At 43.1% G+C, this 21,893-nt stretch overlaps 1 protein-coding gene across 6 annotated transcripts in view; it reads left to right on the forward strand.

The window, feature by feature from the left end:
- Positions 1 to 21,893, forward strand: part of ATP9B (ATPase phospholipid transporting 9B (putative)) — a 217,057-nt gene that overhangs the window by 123,484 nt on the left and 71,680 nt on the right. For all 6 annotated transcript variants that reach the window (XM_030868226.2, XM_060311086.2, XM_030868225.2 and 3 more), the window contains one exon: positions 15,890 to 16,050. In XM_030868226.2, the coding sequence (XP_030724086.1) occupies positions 15,890 to 16,050 (161 nt within the window). The remainder of the gene's footprint in view (positions 1 to 15,889; positions 16,051 to 21,893) is intronic.

The raw sequence follows: 21,893 nt of genomic DNA on the forward strand, positions 1-21,893 counted from the left end.
ACACGTGTGTTTCTGCCGCGTACGTGCCTAGGAGTGGAGTTGCTGGGTCACGGATACGTTTACATTCATTTTGTGGAATCCCCGTCCTCCAGAGTGATGGCGCCAGTGTTCACTCTTCCCTGCAGCGTGAGGATTCAAGTTCCTCTATGACCTTGTCCGCACTTGGGTTGTCCGTTTTTTTAAAAAAGTGTTTAATGTTCTATTGAGGATGTAGTAATGTCTTATTGTGTTTTTAGTTTCCGTTTCCCTGAGGACTAGCGAGGTTGCATTTCCTCTGCACGTTGATGGGCTGCCTGGGCATCTTGGTTTGAGGATCACTTCAGTGCGTCTTTTGTGCATTTTCCCGTTGGATTGTTAGTCTTTTTTCATTATTTTGTAGGAGTCCTTTATATATCCTGGCACGAGCGCTCGCTGGTTATGCGAGTATAATGTCCTCCCTCTCTGTGCCTCCTTACTCTCTTCAGTGTGTCTTGACAAATAGCCATGCTCAGTTCTAATGGAGTGCAATTTATCAGTCTTTTCATGGTTTAAGAAATCTTTCTCTACCCTGGGTCATGAAGGTACTCTCTTATCTTCTAGAAGTTTTGCTATTTACCTTTCTCAGTTAGCTCTCTAGACGTCTGGGATTGGGTTCTGTGTTTGTTATGAAAATGGGAAGTTTCCATTTTTTCCCCATGTAGATTTCCAGTGGACCCATAACCGCTGTTGCAGGTCCATCCTTTCCCACCGCAGGTTCCGGCATGAATCATACGTGCACATGCGGTGGGTGTGCATCTGGACCTCCTCTCTGATTGGTCCTCGATTCCCTTTTTGTGCTAATCGTCTGTAATTACTATAGCAAGTTTAATTGGGATTGCATTTAATCTCTGTAGATCTTTGAGGAGAATTGATTTTTAAATTCTGAGTTTTTTTAATCAATGAATATTCTGTATCCTTTGTTTATACAGGTATTCTTTAATTTTTTCAATAATATTTTATGATTCTCTCTGTGTAGAGCTTTTGTATCCGTTTGTTTGATTCATTTCTAGGTATTTAGATTCTGTTGATGCCGTTTCATTCATTATCTTTTAAAATTTATTTTCTGTTTGCTGCTATATAAAAATACAATTGCAGCAAAGCTTTTTATTTCCAAGTTGGTTTCCCATTCAAAATATTAAATATATGCTTTGCACTTTAGTTACAGGCTAAGTCGATGTTGAGCTCTGTCATCTCAGGAGCTGACCCTGTCTGGCTGACTGATGGGTTTTTCATGAGAAAGTTGGCGTCTCATCCGCAGTGACCCCCTCCCTGGGTTAGTCAGATGCTGCTGTCTCGAGGCCACTGGGGGTCCGTCCGTCTTTATGGGAGCAGGTTGGACTGTGGGTACCTGCAGCACGGGAAAGAGGCCATGCACACACTTGTACTCCTGGTTAGTGTCAGGCCAGGGTGCAGCGCGACTCTGAGGACTTGAAAATCAGGTCGGCCCCGCCATGTTGATTCTCACTCGTACACGCCCAGATCACGGGAGTGGTGGCTGGTTGCTTCGAAGCTGCTCCGCGTGGTCCAGATGTCCCCCAGCCCCTCTCCTCACGGAACTGGTGAGGCGGGGATCGCCTCTGATCTGTGGGCACAGTGTACGGAGGCCCCTGACCGTCCTGGCCCTGGACTCCCCTCCTCGGGAGCTGCGGGCGGGCGGCAGGTAGGGTTTATTTGAAACTGGCTTCCCTCCTCTGCCTCCTGTGTGGGGATGGTGGCCAGTGAGGAATGGCTGAGGGGCTGGAGCTGAGGCGGCCTCCCTCCCGCGGGAGACCGTTGTCGCTGTACTTGTCTGGGCTTCAGAAGGGGGAAGATCTGCAGTGTCAAGTTCGGGTGTTATACAGCAGCATTTTCGCGTAGACTTGAAAGTAAGTGGGGGAAATAAAAGTGAAGGTAACAATAAGATCAAAGGAGAAAGACATGTATTTTTATCACATCAGTAAGAAGAAGAATGATCGCAGTGGGCATTTAAATGAGCAATTACTGTGTGTCGGTTACATGCCTAGGACAGGAAGGTGGCCATGGAGCCCGTCCTGAGTCATCAATACAAAGGGTCAGAGACCCAGATGTGCCCAGAGCTATTTCACCTCTTAAGAGCTTCAGAAAGCCCAGCTGGAAGGCGCGTGGGGCAGCTTCGTGGTCATGTAGAGTGACTGGTCCAGACGGGGCTCTGGCATTGGCGCACGCCCACCCGCGGCCCCCTCCCTCCACTGCCCCACAGTTTCGTGCTAGGTCTGCATCCTGACACGGAGACAGGGGTGGTGGATCTAAGGACAAACAAAAGTAAATCACTGTGCTTCACACCGATGCTGCCACACCCGCCTGTGCGCACAGACCCTTCCCGTGAGGCCAGCCCAGGGTGAGGCTCCGGGCCTGTTGTGGTGGTGACAGAAGGATGGCAGGATGCCGTGAGCCTGCCACGTTACGGCACTTTGCGCAGTCCCGGAAGAATTCACTCGTTTGAATGCCGGTCATTATGGTGCCATTTCTTACCATCATGTCCTACTTATTTTGAAAGGAAATTGAAGGAAAATTAGCTTACCTGCAGTGTACCGTTGTTCAGGAGAGATCTGATGACCAAGCTTACTTCAGGCAGTTTCTCTTTTCATTTAAAATTGTCTTCCTGTAAGTTATATGATTCCCCTTTAGGAGGAGTGTGTTTCTCCCTTGCTGTTTCTTCAGAAAGGGCAGTTAATCATCAGTTAATTATCATTGCTCTGAGAGATATTGGAAGACACCTAGGGTGCAGGTTACACCTCTGAAAGTCTGGGATCCAGGAGAGTCCTGCTGGCCTGGCGTTTCTACACAGGAGAGGAGACGAGCGGCCGCTGCCTCCCCCGGCCCCCGCCCTGGCTGCTTCCAGAACAGCGGAGCCTCAGGGTCCACACCCACTGCCACTGCCCCGCTGGTGCTGAGTAGAGGCGTCCACAGGAGAACCTACGTGTAGCATAGGAAGAGCGCCCGTCCAGCAGAAGGCTCAGCACAGAGCATGTAGGTAGGATGAGGTGCTTTGTCCTTTAACTGCTTCACCAGGCAAAAGACCCTCAGCTGAGTGTTTACTTCCTTGGTCCTTGTTTTGGTTACAACATTTAATCACTTTGTTTAATCTGTTCTTCTTTTCCCAAAGTATAGTAACGGCTGCCAGTTGAGCAAGTTTCACCACTTTTAAATAGAAATAGTGAAGGAGAACATTCTGATAAGCAAGATGTGGCCAGTCTTCATTTCATAAACCTAATGGGAGTCTGTGTAGTTAATGGAAAGTACAGCTACAGATCTCATTACGAGAGTGGGAATAATATCATTTCTGTTCACATCAGCCAGCCAGGGAGGCCCGTCTGCGGCAAGGGGACGGAAGCCGCAAGCTCGGCCATACACCTTAGCTCCCTGGAAGCGAACCAGAAATTTAACCAGGCTGGAGCTAAGCTGAGTAACAGAAATCATGCAAAAGCACTTTGCAAGTTGTAAAGGCTATTGGCTTGGAAATTGCTAAGGTCATAAGCGGTCAGAAATTAATCAGTTATAAACAATTTAGACCAAAAAGAAGCCATTTTATGTGTTATTAATGGGAACTCATCTTGTTAAAGTAAATTGGTTATGCATTTCGTTTGTTTCCAGCATTTAAAAAATTTTTTTATTTATTTAATTCATTTATTTTTGGCCGCATTGGGTCTTCGTTGCTGCACGCAGGCTTCCTCTAGTTGCATCAAGCGGGGGCTACTCTTCGTTGCAGTGCACGGGCTTCTCATTGCGGTGGCTTCTCTTGTTGTGGAGCTCGGGCTCTAGCCGTGTGGGCTTCAGTAGTTGTGGCTTGTGGGCTCTAGAGCGCAGGCTCAGTAGTTGTGGCACACGGGCTTAGCTGCTCCGCGGTACGTGGGATCTTCCCAGACCAGGGCTCGAACTCGTGTCCCCTGCATTGGCAGGCGGATTCTTAACCACTGCACCACCAGGGAAGCCCTGTCTGAAGCATTTTCACCTGCATTTTTTTTTCACAGGGAACATGTCAGCTTCACCTGAATGGCCCGTGAGGGGTCCGTCCCCCCTGCGGATGCCACAGTCTGTCTAAAATCGTACCGCCTTCTGTCTCCTGGCTTCAGCCAAGCTGCAGCGACCTAAGACTTTAGTTTTGAGCCAGAAGCCTTGACAGACCACCTCGAGATCTGAAGTCTTTTCTTAGCTCACCAACGCCCTTTCATGGTGACGCGTGTCCCGGGTCCTTGGGGGCTCTCCTCGCCTCCATGACAGGCCAGGGTGCCAGGGGTGTCTTGTCAGACTCCTGCTGCGTGGCTGGTTCTTGCTTTGGCCGTAAACGGCCTCCACCCGAGTCAGAGCCTGTTGGGTATACTTTGCCCTACGACAATTCACTAATTACTAGAATTTTAGCTCTTTTTGTGTAGGGCCCCCTCTCCGTCATTAGGTGCACGTTCTGAACAGCTAATATGTGTAATTACGTTTAAAATAAGTGCACTCCAAGTGATTAACAGCATTTTGATATCAGAGTTGTGACCTAGCTGTTGTCTTCTGGTGGCTGAATAATTAACTCGTGTCTGAGAGCTTTCGAGTGTGATAGTTGCCTAACACAGGGCTTCCTCGTGGAAGGTTTGCTGGCTTCCGGTGACCCTGAGCTGCCATCTGGTGCAGACTCTAAGTGCTGCTGTCATCTGCTGCTAATTGCTGTCACCTGCCGTTGCAGGCCCTCGGCGGAGATGGCGTGAGCAGGCGGCCTGTCGCCATCGGCGCGGGTCCTCGCAGCACGCGCAGGTGCGCCCCGGAAAGAAAGCAGGGCGGCGGGCTGGGCTTGCTCAGTAGAAGCACTTTTCAGTTAGTTTGCATTTTAATACACAAGGTGGGGAAAATGGTGACCGTCTTGTGAAGATTATTACTTCACTAAGTCCAAGCGTGTTGCCTGTTTTATGATTTGTTTTAATGGTTCTGGCGCTTAGGAGCCTATTAGGCTGGCGAGGTTGTTTCCACGACGTTCTACAGAAGACTTCTGTAATCCTCTTTCTCAAGCGGATAAGCTTCAGTCGGGGCACTCGCCTATAGCACCATATTATAGTAATGTATTTTACTTGTAATTTAGAGAACAAGAAGGATGCCCTGATTTGAAGGCTAAGCTGTCCCCTGTGGCACTGGCACAGCTGATAATCGCGAACTAGAAAGATGTGTATATCAAATAGTTTACAAAATGAAGCCAGCTGTGTTTCCCTACATACTGTGGCTTCCTGACATGCATCATTAAACCTTATTAGCTACTTCCTTTTACAAAGATTCTTGTAGTCTTGAACATTGCATATTAACATTTTCTGCCCCTCCAACTGGAAATTATTTGCTTTATTGTAGAGTGTCAACTTGCTCTGGTTTCTGATGCGTCCTAATTGGTACTTTAGAGTATAATCATCGTGAGATACCACGCCATGCACTTCTTTACTTGGAGTTAATACAGACCTTTTCACCGTATCTGTCAATCTGGGCAACTTTTCGCACAGCTCCCAGCTCTGGGGATTGCTTACAAGCCATTAAGTATGAAATGGTTCATAAAGTGTCCTTGAAGACATAAAGTAACACGGAAAGTTTAGGTGGTTGAAAGTAGTGCTATGTTTTGCCAAGATCCCAGTAATAAACCTCTTAAGCAGACGGTTAAGAATAAAAGGGTAGTTAAGGAGATGAGAGGTTATTTAACCGTATTATGCTTGTCATTTAAAAGTTTCAGCGAATCTCCTGAATTCCGTTTTCCTTTCAAAAGAATGCAAATCATGAGAACTATGGATTTTGAAAACTAAGTAACGTTGATTCAAAGTTAGGTGTTAGGCCAGTATGATAACTTTCTTCATTCTTTTTCTCTCTGTGCCATTCTGTGTCTGCCGTTCTGCTACGCTGCCTTAAAAATTAATTATGTTTACCTACTGTTAACTTTCATTTGTTAGCTAGTTATGCTGATATGTTGGTGGGACAGAGAATGGACAAGATAATAGCAATTCTGAGGTGTTTCAAACACTGACCAGGGTTTTCTGTATCTTTTCACATGTTTAATATAATCACAAAGAGGTGATATGCATTTCATTGAGACAGAATTTCATGAGTTCAGTGAAACGGTGATCATAGTTTTGTTTCCAGTAAATATCTTAGACACAGATCTTGTCAAGTCAGCTAATGACTCTTGATTTAAAAACCCTACTGAGTGGTTTTATGTCGTGATGGGTGCCAGGTATCTGGAGACTGGGGTGGAGACCTTAAATGGTCCATAAATTCCCACATATTTACACAATAAACCAACAAGCGGTGAAGGGGGTAGTGACACCATCGCAGCCTTTGTGTCTCTTCGCGGGCTGCACGGTCCAGTGTACATTATAGTAGCGCCACGCTGCCTGCAGAAACTGAGACGTGAAACATGCTAAGCTAAGCTCTGCCACACGCAACACTTAGGCGTTGAGGATTTTTCCTGCCGATTGTCTTTTTTTTTTTTCCCCCCTAAGATACTGTTACTTAGAATTAACAACTTTATAATACTGTGTATGGGACTGAAGTAGTCCTTAAAGAAACCAGACTTTCTGGAATCTATTATTATATAGAAAAATTGTTAACTAATGTCTAGTAAATTACCTGGCACAAACCATGAAATGCATTTCACTTGTTGGTATGCCAAAGAAAGAATTTAGATGGTAACGTTTTGAATCACCGAACAAATCTCGGACTTTGTTATAGAAATTCATCTGTATCATGACCTCTTATGAGGAAAATCTAGGGCTGGAAATTAAAGTTTCATATAAATGAATGACCTTGTTTACTAATAAAAATTTAACCATTCCCTTTCCCAGAATTTTATTAGGAAAATAACCAAGCAGGTAGAAGGGTGTCTCCCCGCCCCCCCCCCCCCCCCACCAGCATCCCATGCTGTTTCTTTAAAGAAACACAGCAGTTCTTCTGGCCCTGTCCCAGGCAGGCTCCAGGGAGAAGGGCAGCCCTGGTACCTGCCTGCCCGGCCATTCCCTGTGCCTCCCGTGCTGGGGGCCACCAGGTACTGGCTTTCCCTGAGAAGGGGCTCTGATCTACTCCCGTCGCCTAAATCCCAGTCTTTCCCATCATGTACGGTCCAGCAGTTTCAAGCCACTAACAGGAATGCGTCCTTCAATATGTCGCTTCCTGGGTGTTAGAAAGCCACCAAATACTTTTCCAGCTCTTTGAAGAGTTCAGAGGGTGCCCTGAAGGGATGCAGTCACTGTGCTGGGGAATTTTGGGTGCAATAGTGTTAGAAGCCCTGGCTGTATGTTCAGCCATTTCTTTAGCAAGCAGTGACAGAGCCCAGATTTTAACAGCATTATTATTGATGTGCTTAAAAATCTAAGGGTATTTTCTATTCAATAATATATTTTATAAATTATATTTAAATGAATATTTAAGAGTATATTTGAAGGGTGTTTCTAAAATGCACACATCCACAAACAATATTTAAAATAAGGGACTCGCCACATGCAGGAGAAATAAAGACACACACACACACCCATATCTCCCGGAAGAAAAATGTGCTAAATAGTATAGCCTCCTCAGTATGAAAAATCGACCAGAAAATGAAAGGTGAGGACTGTCCCATATTTCAACAGATTTACAAGAAGCCATGGTCTGCCCTTTCTCTCTGAGTCTGTTAAAATTTTAAGACTCCTAATAAAAGGCTTTCTTTAAAAATATCAGAACCATTTAGAGTTCTTATTAGAAAAAAATCTATTTTTCATGTTTCTAGGGAAAAAAGAATTTCCAAGAGTGTGGGGACTTTTAAAGTCTTTGAAGAAGCATAATATAAAAGTCACAGTTCCTGAGCATATCGGTGACCACGCACAGAATCTGCTCTTGCTGGCATTTTTCCAGACTTTTTTTTTTTAAAAAACACAGTTACTAATCCCTAAACTCATGGGTATTGTGTTTTTGGATAGTAAGGATTCGAAAGTAGGTTAATGCTACTTGTAAAATATCTGTTAAAATAAATATAAAATTACCAAAATAAACTGCTTATTTAATTAGATTAAATTGAAATCAAATGCCTGACCTCAAATTTCACTTACATGACTGATGTTGAAGGTTGAGGTTTCTGGTGTCGGTAGATAGCTCAGGCTTGAAGTAATCATTTTGAATTGGTGGGTGGTCTTAGCAAAACCATTTAAAACTGATAGCTTTCTACACTGTTAAGACAAAAATAAAGTAAATATATGCAGGATCTCTAAACCACTAATGTAAGTTGTTGTTACAGCTTTATTGATTTAGTTTGTAGATCTAAATCTTTAAAAACAGAAAAGCCATAGCACTATACTACTGTACCGATTACCTACAGTATTTTGGTTGTCATATCTTTAAATATGACAAATATCAAATATCCTTATTTGATAGTAGATTTTTATTTGGGAAATTTCCTTCAATATAATTAATTCATCATGTTAAAGTCTATAAATTCTGTCTTGGATTCTTCATGACAACATAGATATTTATGGTAACTTTTTTTGTTGTTAATAAAACTAAGACAACATGTATTATATATACTGAATTGGCTGATCGAAGATCGAAGTTCTGCTTTTATCAAAAGCAGGCTTTCAGCATTCGAAAAACAAAAAAAAGCAACAATCTTGAGCGCCCTCTGCTGGCGAATCCGCAACATACTGCACCTTCGCTTTTGCTTTCTCTCCCCAGCTAAGAGAAATGTTTTTATAAAAGCAACAACGGAATATCAACAGGAAACATGACAGCAGTGCACACAAATCATATTCAGCATAGTGTTGGGCTGATAGTGGTTTGTGTGGTGTAGTCTCCTTGCATCCCTGGTTTTTAAATAACCTGTGTGGACTGTTGTAAAATAAGGCCGGAACTACTGTACATTAGAAAATTATGGTCTCTTTGAAATATTCAGTGCTGTATTTTCATGTAGTTTGTGTGCATAGAGTACAAATTAAATTTCCAAACGGTTTCCAGACCGTTTTGCATATTTGTGCGCACTCATCTTTGTTTTAAACATGGCTTCGATGTGTCTCAAGTTGAGCCTATTTGAAATAGTTTGTAGTAATTATTAGAAACACAAAATTAAACTAACCACTTAAAGTCACTATATTGCTTTAAATTTGATGACTTTTTAATATACTGGTTACGCCTTAATAAAGGCTCTACTGTGACAGAGGCTGTCAGACAGTAACAGCCTTGACCAAATTGTCCTGCATGAATATAAAAGTAAGTCTGCATTTTGCAAAACCAGACCTGACGTGTGTATATGTGTATGTCCATATGTCCATAGATAATGTGCTATTTTCTGGCATTTTTGATGACTATAAAATGTTACGTGGATATGTGTTATAGCAAATGCTCAAGCCACTATTGAAATTTCTCAAATGATCTGGTAGGTTGACGGCTTGAGAAGACAGCCACATTCTGCACTCATGAAGCCCCCTTCAAACTCAGCAAGTAATGTGTTTGTAGATTTTAGGAATAATTTCACCCTTAACAACATGTTTATCGTGTCTAGCGGACAGAGTGATCTGACGACGTGCATTGTCCTAAACACGGAGCTGATCGGTACCAAGGTTGTGTAAACTAGGTGAGGGCTTGCACTGGGTCCCCCCTCTCCTGAGTTTCTCACATTAACATGGAAAGAGGCTGTACTTCCTTGCTGAGGAGCTGAGCTTTGCATTAAGACTTTTTTTGTTTATCTAAAAAATGTAATAACCACATTTTCTTTTCTTTTTTTTTGATTTTTTTTGATGTGGACCATTTTCAAAGTCTTTATTGAATTTGTTACAATATTGCTTCTGCTTTTATGTTTTGGTGTTTTGGCCACAAGGTATGTGGGATCTTAGCTCCTCAGCAGGGCATCAAACACGCACCCCTGCATGGGAAGGCGAAATGTTACCCACTGGACCGCCAGGGAAGTCCCCCCATTTTATTTTTAAATGTTAAATATTCAAGAAAAAAATATCTTATGTGATAACTATTTGGTAAGCAAGGAAGAAACCTTAAATGCTGAATATAGAATAGTCACGCAAAATTTATTTGCAGGTAAAAATGTAGAATATGAAATATTCTTTCAGAATAGACTTTTAAATGTTTATTGTGTAAATATAGATTTTGACTTTTAAAAATTAAGGTGATATAACATTAAGAATTATCGTGCTGATACTTACTTAGGGAGCTTTTAAAGCACAGATTATTGAGCCAATAGACTAGAACGGCTAAAAGAAGTGCTGCTTATTTCGCAGATCACTGGGGCAGTAAATGATAATAGCCGAGTTGTCTATGGGTGGGTGGCGCCTGCGTGCAGGACAGACACTTAGGACAGAGGCGTTCATATCCAAAGATGAATGAATAAATAAACTGGAGAATAAGAAAAAAAGGGCTACATCGCATCACTTAAAAAAAAAACAACTAATACTTTTAATTTAAACTCCAAACTGGAAAAAAGTTATCGCTGTAAGATTTAGGAGTTAGATTTAGTGTAAGAGTTTCAATTATTTGAATTGAAGGTATGTACTTATTTTTTTCTTATTTTTAAGATTCTACTAAAAGTAGAAAATATAGGACCGATTTGTTTCAAAGATATTTAAAAGAAATGTGTTTTTTAATTTTTTATTATTTTTTTAAATAGCACAGCACCTGACATTTTTTTTTATTAATTAATTAATTTATTTATGGCTGTGTTGGGTCTTTGTTTCTGTGCGAGGGCTTTCTCTAGTTGTGGCAAGCGGGGGCCACTCTTCATCGCGGTGCGCGGGCCTCTCACTATCCTGGCCTCTCTCGTTGAGGAGCACAGGCTCCAGACGCGCAGGCTCAGTAATTGTGGCTCACGGGCCCAGTTGCTCCGCGGCATGTGGGATCTTCCCAGACCAGGGCTCGAACCCACATCCCTTGCATTGGCAGGCAGATTCCCAACCACTGCGCCACCAGGGAAGCCCCAAGAAATGTGTTTTTTTATAGGAATTTCAACTAGGTTAAAGCAGTAGCCCTATGTCAATTTTGTAGTCACAATCCAAATTCTGAATGATGTGGGGCTGATGGGCTGATCCGAGAATAGTATTGCTGCTAAAAGATAAACAACGTTAACGGTAATGTTATAGTTTCCCCTAAGTAGTCTCTCACGTGTGAAGCTGTCTCTCTGTCTGTGTAGAGTCGTCGTGAGTGCATTTGCTAGTAGATTGGAGGCGTTTGTTTTTCAAATTGAGATATATTTACAGGGAAAATATAGGACAAATTAAAATGATATTTAGCTTTCTGCAAGAGTTTAAATTGGCTTTTTCACATTTTGCATCTTATGGTTTTGCTATACTAAAATACTTTCACGTAGCAAGTAAGGAAATGTGAGTTTTAGAAGCAAGGTTACAGTACTTGGATGTTCACATAACATTGATCCAGGGGTAACATCACGTGAGGAGCAGTTGGCAGTGCTTCCTTTTATGCCTTTTGTTTTCTCTGCTACTAAGTTTTTATAACACGAGGCTCCTACATTGATTTCTTGGGGACTTAGGGGGACTTTGAGATGGGCTGGAAACGCATTGTGTTACTGAGATAAGGTGGGGTCTCCTTCGTCCATGGGTGCCTTAAAAAACCTGACTGATCTTTTCTTGATTAAGCAGGAGGATACTGTATTTACCCTTCATTGTTGGTATAAACCATTATTTTACTGAGAACCATTAGCTGTTTAAAACTTGGTACATAAATTAAAGAGGAGCTAAGTGGATCTGTGATCGTTGCCATTAGTAGCGTTTTAGATTATACAGGCAATTATTGTGTTCATTATCCCAGAGCAGCCCCTTCCCAGAGCCATTGTGGCATCTTAGACATTATGCACAGATTTTCCCTTGGAGATTAAAATTTCCAGTAGCATATTTAATTTTGTTATCACAGTTGTTTCAAATCAAACAAATGTTATGACAAGTGGAAGAAAATTTGCTTTACTAATATAGGAAATTACAAAAATGTTGAAAATTACTTCCTAGTGTACTTACCTTTTCTTATACAGTCATAATTACTTCAACTGATTAATAATATACCTTAGGGGTAAAAAGGTCTTGAAATCATAGTAAAAGCTCTCTGGCCTGTTCAGATGTTCTAGGAAATTTTTGAAAGAAAGAAGAGTTTCACATCAAAACTCAGGCTACCACCTTCTTTATAGAATTTGTAGCTTTAAAGTTAACTAGCTTTCATATTGAATAGTTTTTGAGTCCAGATTGCATTTTAGACAAGTTGAAGAAACTTTTAAGGGTGTTCTAGTGAAATGAGTATAAAATTGAAAGTGACCTTTAAAAAAATAGTTGAAGTATCTCTTTTCTTCTCACTGTGCTTTGTTAGAATTGACCACCCCCCACCCCCACCCCCACCCCAAAAAAGATCATACTATATACTATAGCTCAGTTGCAATTATGTTCGAGGAAGAATAATCATAGTTCAGGAAAGGCTCCTGAAAGAAAGCAGGGAACAGCCCATTACTGAGAAGCTGTGTTTTCTCTGCTAAACCTTTCATTCGTCCTTTAAATCAGAAGGGGTTGGTGAAGACGACATTCAGTTATAGTCACTAGTCAGGCAGTTGACCACATGTGTCCTCGTCAATTAGAAAGGTATTAATACTTTGAATTAGCTGAATATCAATGTGCAGTGGGCTGCTTGTAATGTTTCCATCCTATATGGGTCATTTTTTCAAAGGAAACTTTGTCCTCATTCCTGACTGTTTTGTCCCAGCTCTTACAGTCCTTCACTGCCATGATGCAGGGGAAAGTGTGAGGCAGTGGTTATGCATTTTGCAAGACAGTGATTCTTTATTTTATTACAAAAAAGGCCAACTCTGGAAGGCCAGATTAAATCATTCCTTTCACTTTTTAATGGGATTTGGATGAATAGAGTAAAATATGCACTTTGCATTCATTGATAGCATCTTTACGTTGAGGTAATTGAGTCTTTTTTCCCTGACTGAATGAGTAATGACTTCATCTGACCCTCCGCGAGGCTTGGAACTTAGGCCGTCTTTGTCACCGCAGAGGGCCCGGGCTTTGAAACATGCTCTACTTCCCTGGCTTAATTTTTCTTCATTTTAATCCAAAACCCTATTTTTCTCAATAATTCAAGCATAAACTATATAGTAGTTGAAGTAGCGGAAATTGCAACGTATTTGTCCTGGTTCTGCCGGTTTTTAAATGGAGTTGATAAATCAGGCGCCATGGCCCTGGCCGCCGCTCTCACGGAGCCCAGTCCCGCTCCACCGGGGAAGCTTCCAGAACCGTCGGCGCGGTCCTTCCCGCTGCTCGTCCCGGCCCAGAGGTGGCGAGCCCGGACCGGCTGGCCCCATTGCCCACTCGCCCGGTCACTGCGCTGGAAGTGACCGCTAGGGCGGCAGGGCGCTTCCCGCAGAGCCCTGCCCGCAGAGCCCTGCAGACACGGCCGGCCTGGCCGGGAAGGGTCTCATCTGCGCACAAGCTGCGCACAGGAGACAGCGCATCTCTAGGACTTGCCGAAAGTCTCTGGGGTTCCGAGTCTGAAGAGTGCGCGCGACCAGAGGAGGCCGCGGGTTCCAGGCGAGGGGGCGGGGCCTGCTGGGGTGGTGGCTGTGGAGAGGAGGGGTCTGGTGAGGGGAGGGACTTAGTGGGGGTGGGACCTTGTGGTGGGGTGGGGCCTGGAGGGGCGGGACCTCTGTGGGTGGTGGCTTGGAGGCGCAGACGCTGCAGAGCCGCCTCGCCCCTGGCCCCGCTCCCATCCAGGGCCCTTGCAGGTGGGGACCCGTGGCTCCCAGACCACTGCGCAGACCCTGTAGTGTTGGGATTGGTGTGGAGGTAGGGCGAGTGTGCTAGACAGACTTTCAGCGGTGTAGCTTCTGGGTCCCTGTTGTCATTCCCGTGGTTTCTGGATGCTCTAAAGGCCGTTAGGTGTCAGCCAACAGCAGTGATGACGGGCAGCTCTAAGAAGTGACTTCCCCCATAAGCTTGGTTAGAGATTTCTCTTCTATAGGGTGTATTACTGGTGTTCGCCTTATACTTCCTACTAGATTGGCTGTTTCTTGAAGGGTAAAATCTCATAGTTGACTCATTTTTCATAACCATAGAGTTCAGCAAAAAATGTAGTAGGTATTTAAACTTGCTTGTATAATGAGTGAATTTTGTTCACTGCTGCACTTAACTGGGTTTTCTGACAAAGTTTTGTGCTTTCTTTGTAACTACAGGTGCTAACGTTCTCATGAGCCTTTGTGGCAAACCCTAATCAAAAGCAGATATAAACTAAACAGTGAAGTGTGGAAAAGGCTAGCTTTTTATTGGCCAAAGACATGGTATTCAAAAGGCATTCCAAAATAAACTGGTATTAAGTAGGTTAGTAATTCTAAAAGTTTTAAATTTGAGAATAATAGTATAGTTTTGGTAATCATGTTTTCTTTTTTAATTTCTCTTTTTCAAAATTTGTACCAGATTCAGAAGAAACTCAGATGGCAGATGGATAACCTGATAGGATTCAGTCTTCTGCTAGTGTCATATAAATTACATATAAGCAGTTCTGTTAAGCACCTGCTGTGCCCTGGCCTGAGGGTGACCAGTAGTGACAGTGAGCTTTGCCACATTGTTTGGGCTTCTCCAGGCACCTCTGTTAGGAGATGGGTAACAGCAGTTTACAGAGGAGGAGAGTGAGGCTTAAAGAGTGTAAGAACATTCCCCAAAGTCACACAGTTAGTAAGCAGAGACTCAAATCCAGGTTTTTAATACTAATAATAACAATGATAATAGTAATGACAATAGTAGTAGCATGCATGCAGGCTTGCTCTCTACCAGAAGCTGTGCTCCCTGTGCTGTGCGTCCTCTCTTTCCCCCCGGGTCCTGTCAGGAAGACATGTTACAGCCCATTTTACAGATGGGAAAGCTGATGCTCAGCTTGCCCAAGGTTGTGCAGCCAGGTGGCAGAGCCAGACTAGCCTAAACACAGAGTCTTGAGGGATCTTAACTGCCGTACGGCGTCACTTGTCCTCTTTGTGGCTCTAAAGCCCTTCTACAAAGCGTGGCGCCGCCCTCCCCGCTCCTCTCTCTGCCCCCCACGCTGCATTGCCCGGTAGTCTTTCAGCAATGACGCTAAGCACGGAGCAGGACTTGGTGGAGGTGCTGCGCTTGAAATTGAAGCTGCATGCTTCAGAAGAGCTGTGTTCTCTTCACTTGTAGAATGGATGGTGTCTGCGTATCTCGTTCTTACTGTCCCCAAGATCCCACACAGGACGCACACAAAAAAGGAACTAATTCTTATTGACATAATTCTCCCTCACGTTTTGCTCAGCTGGCAAATGACCCACAGGATGAACTGGAGTGTGTGTGCCTTACCGGGAGGACCTAAAGTACAGGACCTCCGCGAATTAACAAGCTGTCATTGCAGGCTAACCACTCCCCCTGTTGCTTTCCTTCTTAATTAAGAGAAGTTCTTTTCAGGGAGGCTCTTGGCAGAGAGAGATGACAGACATACTGTCCTGCTCTGAAGAAAATCCTAAGTGATCCCCTGACGTGGCACGTGCAGAGGAAAAGGCGCGTGTGCTCCCGGAGAGCTGGCCGGGCTGCCGGGCCGTCCGTGCGGCTCTCATCCAGCATCCCCTTTTGTCCACTTGCTGGTCGTAACCTCATTATCTAGAGAAAGGATCTGAGTTTTTTGTGGTTGGATACTCAAGACTCGTGTTTTCTCAGTAGACTCTTTCTGGAAATGCTCTGGGGACCATGGGTCACTTTCAGAAATTCTCCCTAAATCTCTAAAAGGCTTTTCAGAAAGAAATGTGAATGTCAGGAGAAGTTTTCAGAAGAAAATGTAAAGTTAGTACATTTTTGTATTTCAGTATAATGAAAGCTAGTACAAAAGAAGATTTAAGAATGTGGTTCTGTCCTAACTCTTCATTTTCTTTCAGGTTGGTTTGCTGGACCTTGAGCTCAATCAGCTGACCAAAGCGCTGTTTTTGGCGTTGGTTGCCCTCTCGGTTGTCATGGTGACCTTGCAGGGATTCTCAGGTCCCTGGTACCGCAGTCTCTTCCGCTTTCTCCTGCTCTTCTCCTACATCATTCCCATAAGGTGGGTTTAAGAATGAAGAAAAACAGATGTCTGGTTTCACTGAATATGATGTTATTGAATGTATTGTTCTCAGTGTGAAAGAAATGATCCACCTAGAACGAAAGAGGGAACCCCATTGACCTTGCTGTGAACCCCATTGACCCTGCTGTGAACCCCACTGCCTGGTGTGAACCCCACTGACCCTGGTGTGAACCCCACTGACCGTGGTGTGAACCCCACTGACCCTGGTGTGAACCCCACTGATCCTGCTGTGAACCCCATTGATCCTGCTGTGAACCCCAATGCCTGGTGTGAACCCCACTGACCCTGGTGTGAACTCCACTGACCCTGGTGTGAACCCCACTGCCTGGTGTGAACCCCACTGACCCTGCTGTGAACCCCCCTGACCCTGGTGTGACCCCCCCTGACCCTGGTGTGAACCCCGCTGACCCTGGTGTGAATCTCATTGCCCCGTGGTGTGAAGCCCGCTGACCCTGGTGTGAAGCCCGCTGACCCTGGTGTGAACCCCGCTGACCCTGGTGTGAATCTCATTGCCCCGTGGTGTGAAGCCCGCTGACCCTGGTGTGAACCCCCCTGACCCTGGTGTGAACCCCGCTGACCCTGGTGTGAATCTCATTGCCCCGTGGTGTGAAGCCCGCTGACCCTGGTGTGAAGCCCCCTGACCCTGGTGTGAAGCCCGCAGCCCCATGTGAACCCCACTGCGAGCCCCACGCAGTGCCAGCGCAGCCGGCTCCTGGGACGGAGTCTCAGGGTCAGCACTGCCCATCTTCGCTGTTAACCCAGCCCTTCCCGCAGGTCCTTCTGCAGCTGCCAACAGACAGCTCCTATTCCCGTATCTCTTCAGCACATCTTCTTTCCTTGGGAATTCCCAGGGTTTTCTCCTTTGCTTTCATTAATCTTGTTTTTCTTCGTTTCTGTTGCTTGTATCAGTTCTGAAATGTTATGTGCTGTCACTTCACTACTGTTTGTGTTGTATGATGCGAAAGGCCAGGTGAGAACTCTCTTCCTTCTTGTTTCTGGGGCACTTCTGTCCTTAACTGATAGAAACCATTGAACAATATTCAACTTTTCTTTTTTTAATATTTTATTTAATTCTCTTTATTTATTCTCTTTATTTTTTTTAATTCTCTTTAACTTCTTTCTTCAGTAAACTGACAATGTCAGTATGTATATCCTTTTTTGTTTTAAGAGTTTCCTGTGCTATACAGCAGGTTCTCATTAGTTATCTGTTTTATACGTAGTATCAATAGTGTATATATGTCAATCCCAATCTCCCAGTTCATCCCACCTCCACTTCCCCCTTGGTAACCTTAAGTTTGTTCTTTACATCTGTGTCTCTGCTTCTGCTTTGCAAGTAAGTTTGTCTGTACCATTTTTCTAGATTCCACATATAAGTGATATTATACAATATTTGTTTTTCTCTTTCTGACTTACTTCACTCTGTATGCCAATCTCCAGGTCCATCCACATCTCTGCAAATGGCACTATTCCGTTCCTTTTTATGCCTGAGTAGTATTCCATTGTATATATGTACCACATCTTCTTTATCCATTCATCTGTCGATGGACGTTTAGATTGCTTCCATGTCCTGGCTATTGTAAATAGTGCTGTAGTGAACATCGGAGTGCATGCTTTGTATATCCTTTTAAAAAGTCTGATTATATGGGACTTCCCTGGCAGTCCAGTGGTTAATACTCTGCGCTTCCACTGCAGGGGGCACAGGTTCAATCCCTGGTCAGGGAACTCAGATCCCACGTGCTGCATGGTGTGGCCAAAAAAAAAAAAAGTCTGATTACAAAATGAGAAAGGTACAAGGCTTTCTGCAAATCTGGCTTGTTCTAGTTTTTCCATCAACAATTTTCTATTTAGGGTAACATGTTCGGTCAAGCTTGGAGAGACTTACTAGACAGAATTATGACTGTACCTCTGTTTAGCTTCATAATGTCTCATGCCTACTTCAGCACGATACTTTTCCTTGTTTTTCACAGTCTGAGGATGCAATTATACAGATTTAGCAGAGAGATGAAAACCATAAAACATAAAAAGTACAGAGGGCACTGACTTAGGGGCCTAAGGCTTACATTTGACCCAACCAAGTTTGTTCTCCCACTGCAAAGTTTCCATTAAACTATGAGTAGCGACTTTTAGTATTTACTAAATACGCCTCTGCATTTAAGGAAGAATAGATTAAATTTTTTTTTGTTTTGCAAAATACACAATTCTGAAAAGTAAAGTGCTTTTTCTTCTACTGACCTAACACTTTTTTTTTGAATTTTATTTAATTTATTTTTTTGTACAGCAGGTTCTTACTAGTCAGCAACTTTATACACATCAGTGTCTACATGTCAATCCCAATCGCCCAGTTCATCACACCACCACCACCACCCCCCGTCACTTCCCCCCTCGGTGTCCATAGGTTCGTTCTCTACATCTGTCTGACCTAACACTCTTAAAAGGCTTTTCCAGCTTAAGGAAGAAAAGCTGTTTCATAGAAATTCTCTACAGAATTAAAGATGTTTGAGTCACCTGATCCAGTTTACTTTGTCTGTCAAGGAAAATAGTACAAGACGTAACTCCTGTAACTCTAAAATGAATGTGTGTTCCGTAGTTCGTTGTGTCACTGACAGCACAAAGCAAACGATCAGAACACTTTACGGGGCACGTCAGATTCCCTCAGGCCAGCAACTTGCAGTTACATGTCTCTAATGATTATGTTCTTTGCGCATACGCGTTAAAATGCTGCATAAGTCTAGCGGATCAGAAACAACCGTCTTGCCAGTGCTGGGTCAGGAAGGGTTTACCCACGTGAGGCGGATGTGGGCAGTACAAGCACGATGGTGTTCCACGAGGCGACAGCGCGTTCCTTCCGAGCAACACTTGAGAACCTCTTGCCAATAGGGTGTGTTTCTGTAAACGCTGATGTCGATGAGAGCTTGTGTGGCTTGGGAGGCAGTTTTCCTCTCATGTTCTGTAGGTTGGGCGGTCGGATCAGCGGGTGTGCAGGAGGCTTGCCAGGGAAATGCCCACACGCACATTCCACCACGTGCCCGGGGCAGCGCCTGGTGCCCTGCTCAGAGCCCTGCTCGGTCAGTACACCAAGAAGGGAGTGTCGAAAACGTTATCTACACAGGTACAAAATTCGCTTCCAAAGTTGGAATTAACTTTCCTGAAGTTTTGTTGAAGGAAGATTCTTAGGAGGTTTTTGTCAAGTTATTTACAAATCAGGTGCCCTTTCTGCGACATTTTACAAGTTTGAGCTAACCTACCAGATATTTTCAGTAAGGCCTCATTTTCCAGGAAGCATGCTTGGGGAAAAGAGTTCTTTCAACCTTACTTAGACCTAGGAATGATATTTAGGTATTGATGGCTTGGGAAATTTTTAGCCTATCCAGGTTGCAGAAGATGCTAATATTAGAAGATTCAGCGTTTGGAAAGCATGCACAGGAGAGAAGTCCAAGGATGTGGCTGGACAGCCTTTTGCTGAAGAGATTAGGTGTGGTACTCATGGACCCACTTAGCCATCTCAGCAGAAGTGAGGAATAGATGGGGTTGTCCAGCAAAGACCTGTGGAGGAGCCTTTTGTGTGGACGTGTGGACCCCCATGACACACACGAGAGCCCCACAGAGATTTTGAGAATATTACACCAGCAGTAACACTGCCAGCTTGGACTGGAAGGAACAGAGACAAGACAAGATCAGAAGCCTGTCAGAATCCCAAATTCTGCAGGCTGAAAATGGGCTGATAGAGCTTCCTAGCTGTAAACATGTGCTGCGTTTTGAAAAAGGAAGAATAACTCAGAGACCAGAGCTGGCATGGGTCAGGCAGAGGGCTGTGGAGCTCTAATGCTATACCTACCTTGTATTCTTTTGGGGGAAAAACACAACTTGGTCATGGTATAATACACCTTCATGTATTACTAGGTTCCATTTGCTTGTAATTTTTGTGAAATTTTTGCATTGGTTTACATGAGTGAGATTGACATAACTTTCCTTCTTACATCATTCTTTTGGTGTTTAGTATCAAGATTATGCTATTCTCATAAACTATATTGATGAGTCTTCTCTAAAATATTTTTGTTTAAAATTGTAATTATTTATCCCTTGGACATATTTACATCAAGGAGGCCATGTCAGCCTGAACTTCTTGTTGTGGAAAGATGTTTGACAGAGTTGATTTCTTTACTAGTTTAACTATATTTCTGAACTAGTTATAGTTTAAACAGTTAACTTTAAAGAGTTAGAAAAGCTGCTTTCAGGCTTTTAATTTCCTCTTGAGTCAGTTTTGGAAAAGTTACGGTTTTAAGGAAGTATGTCAACTGTACCTAAATATTCAAATTTTTAAAAAAATTTAATTTATTATTTTTTTGGCTGCGTTGGGTCTTTGTTGCTGCGGGCTTTCTCTAGTTGTGGTGAGTAGGGGCTACTCTTCCTTGTGGTGCAAGGGCTTCTCATTGTGGTGGCTTCTCTTGTTGTGGAGCATGATCTCTAGGTGCATGGGCTTCAGTAGTTGTGGCACGTGGCTCAGTAGTTGTGGCATGTGGGCTGTAGAGTGCAGGCTCAGTAGTTGCAGGCATGGGCTTAGTTGCTCCACGGTATGTGGGATCTTCTGGGACCAGGGCTCGAACCTGTGACCCCTGCATTGGCAGGCATATTCTTAACCACTGCGCCACCAGGGAAGCCCTCAAAGTTTTTAAATTAAATTTTGTTAATAGTGTTTTCTTGTTATCTGTTCTTATATGTAGGATCTGTGATATTGATCTTCTTCATTCTTGATACTTATTCCTGCCCTTTCTCTTTTTTTTCTTGATTAGTCTTCCAGTGGTTTGTCAACTTTAGCAGTCTTAAGGTTGAGTTTATTGATTTTCTATGCTATATAATATTTTTCTATTTTATTAATGTTACCTTACCTTATTTCTTTCCTCCTACCTTCTTTGGTTTCTATTATTCTTACTTCTTCAGATAGATGCTTAATTCACTAGTTTTCACGGTTTTTCCCCTTTTTGAATATATGCAGTTGAGGCTATAAATTTCTCTGTAAGTACTACTTTGGCTGCATACTAAAAGTTTTCATATGTATAGTGTTTTCGTTATTGTCAACTACAGAATATTTTTAAATCTCCACTGTGATTTCTTCTTTGACCCATAGTTATTACAAAGTTATTTCTTAGTTTACAACCATATTTGACTTTTCTAAGTATGTCTTTGTTCATATTTGACTTAATTGCATAGTTGTCAGAAAACATAGCATTCATTATTTCAGACCTATGAAATATGTTGAGACTAGTTATAGGGCCTGATATTTAGTTGGTTTTTGTAAACATTCTCTGTGTGCTTGAAAAGAACATGGAATCTGAATTGTTGGCTGCAGTGTTTTTTATGTCCGTTAGGTCAAGATTGCTCATCTTGTTTTTCAGTTTCTGTGTACCCCTGCTTGATTTTGTTCTTTCTTTTCTAACAGCTACTGAGGATTGTGTTTAAATCTCTGATCAGTATTGTGAATTCATCTATTTTTCCTTGGAATTCTGTCTGTTTTTGGTATCATATATTTTGTGACTTTGGCATTGACTATATACAAATTTTTTTTAACATCTTTATTAGAGCATAGTTGGTTTACAGTGTTGTGTGAGTTTCTGCTGTATAACAGAGTGGATTAGCTATATGTATACATATATCCCCATATCCCCTCCCTCTTGTATACAAATTTAAATTGCTATATATTTCTTCTGAATTAGGCATTTTCTCATTACAAAGGGACTTTCTTTATCTCCGCTAAAGCTTTTTGCATTAAATTCTACTTTGTTTTATGTTAATATAGTAATGCCAGCTGGCTTTAATTTGCTTGG

The sequence above is a fragment of the Globicephala melas genome, chromosome 13 (genome assembly GCF_963455315.2).
Source record: "Globicephala melas chromosome 13, mGloMel1.2, whole genome shotgun sequence".
Taxonomy (NCBI): domain Eukaryota; kingdom Metazoa; phylum Chordata; class Mammalia; order Artiodactyla; family Delphinidae; genus Globicephala; species Globicephala melas.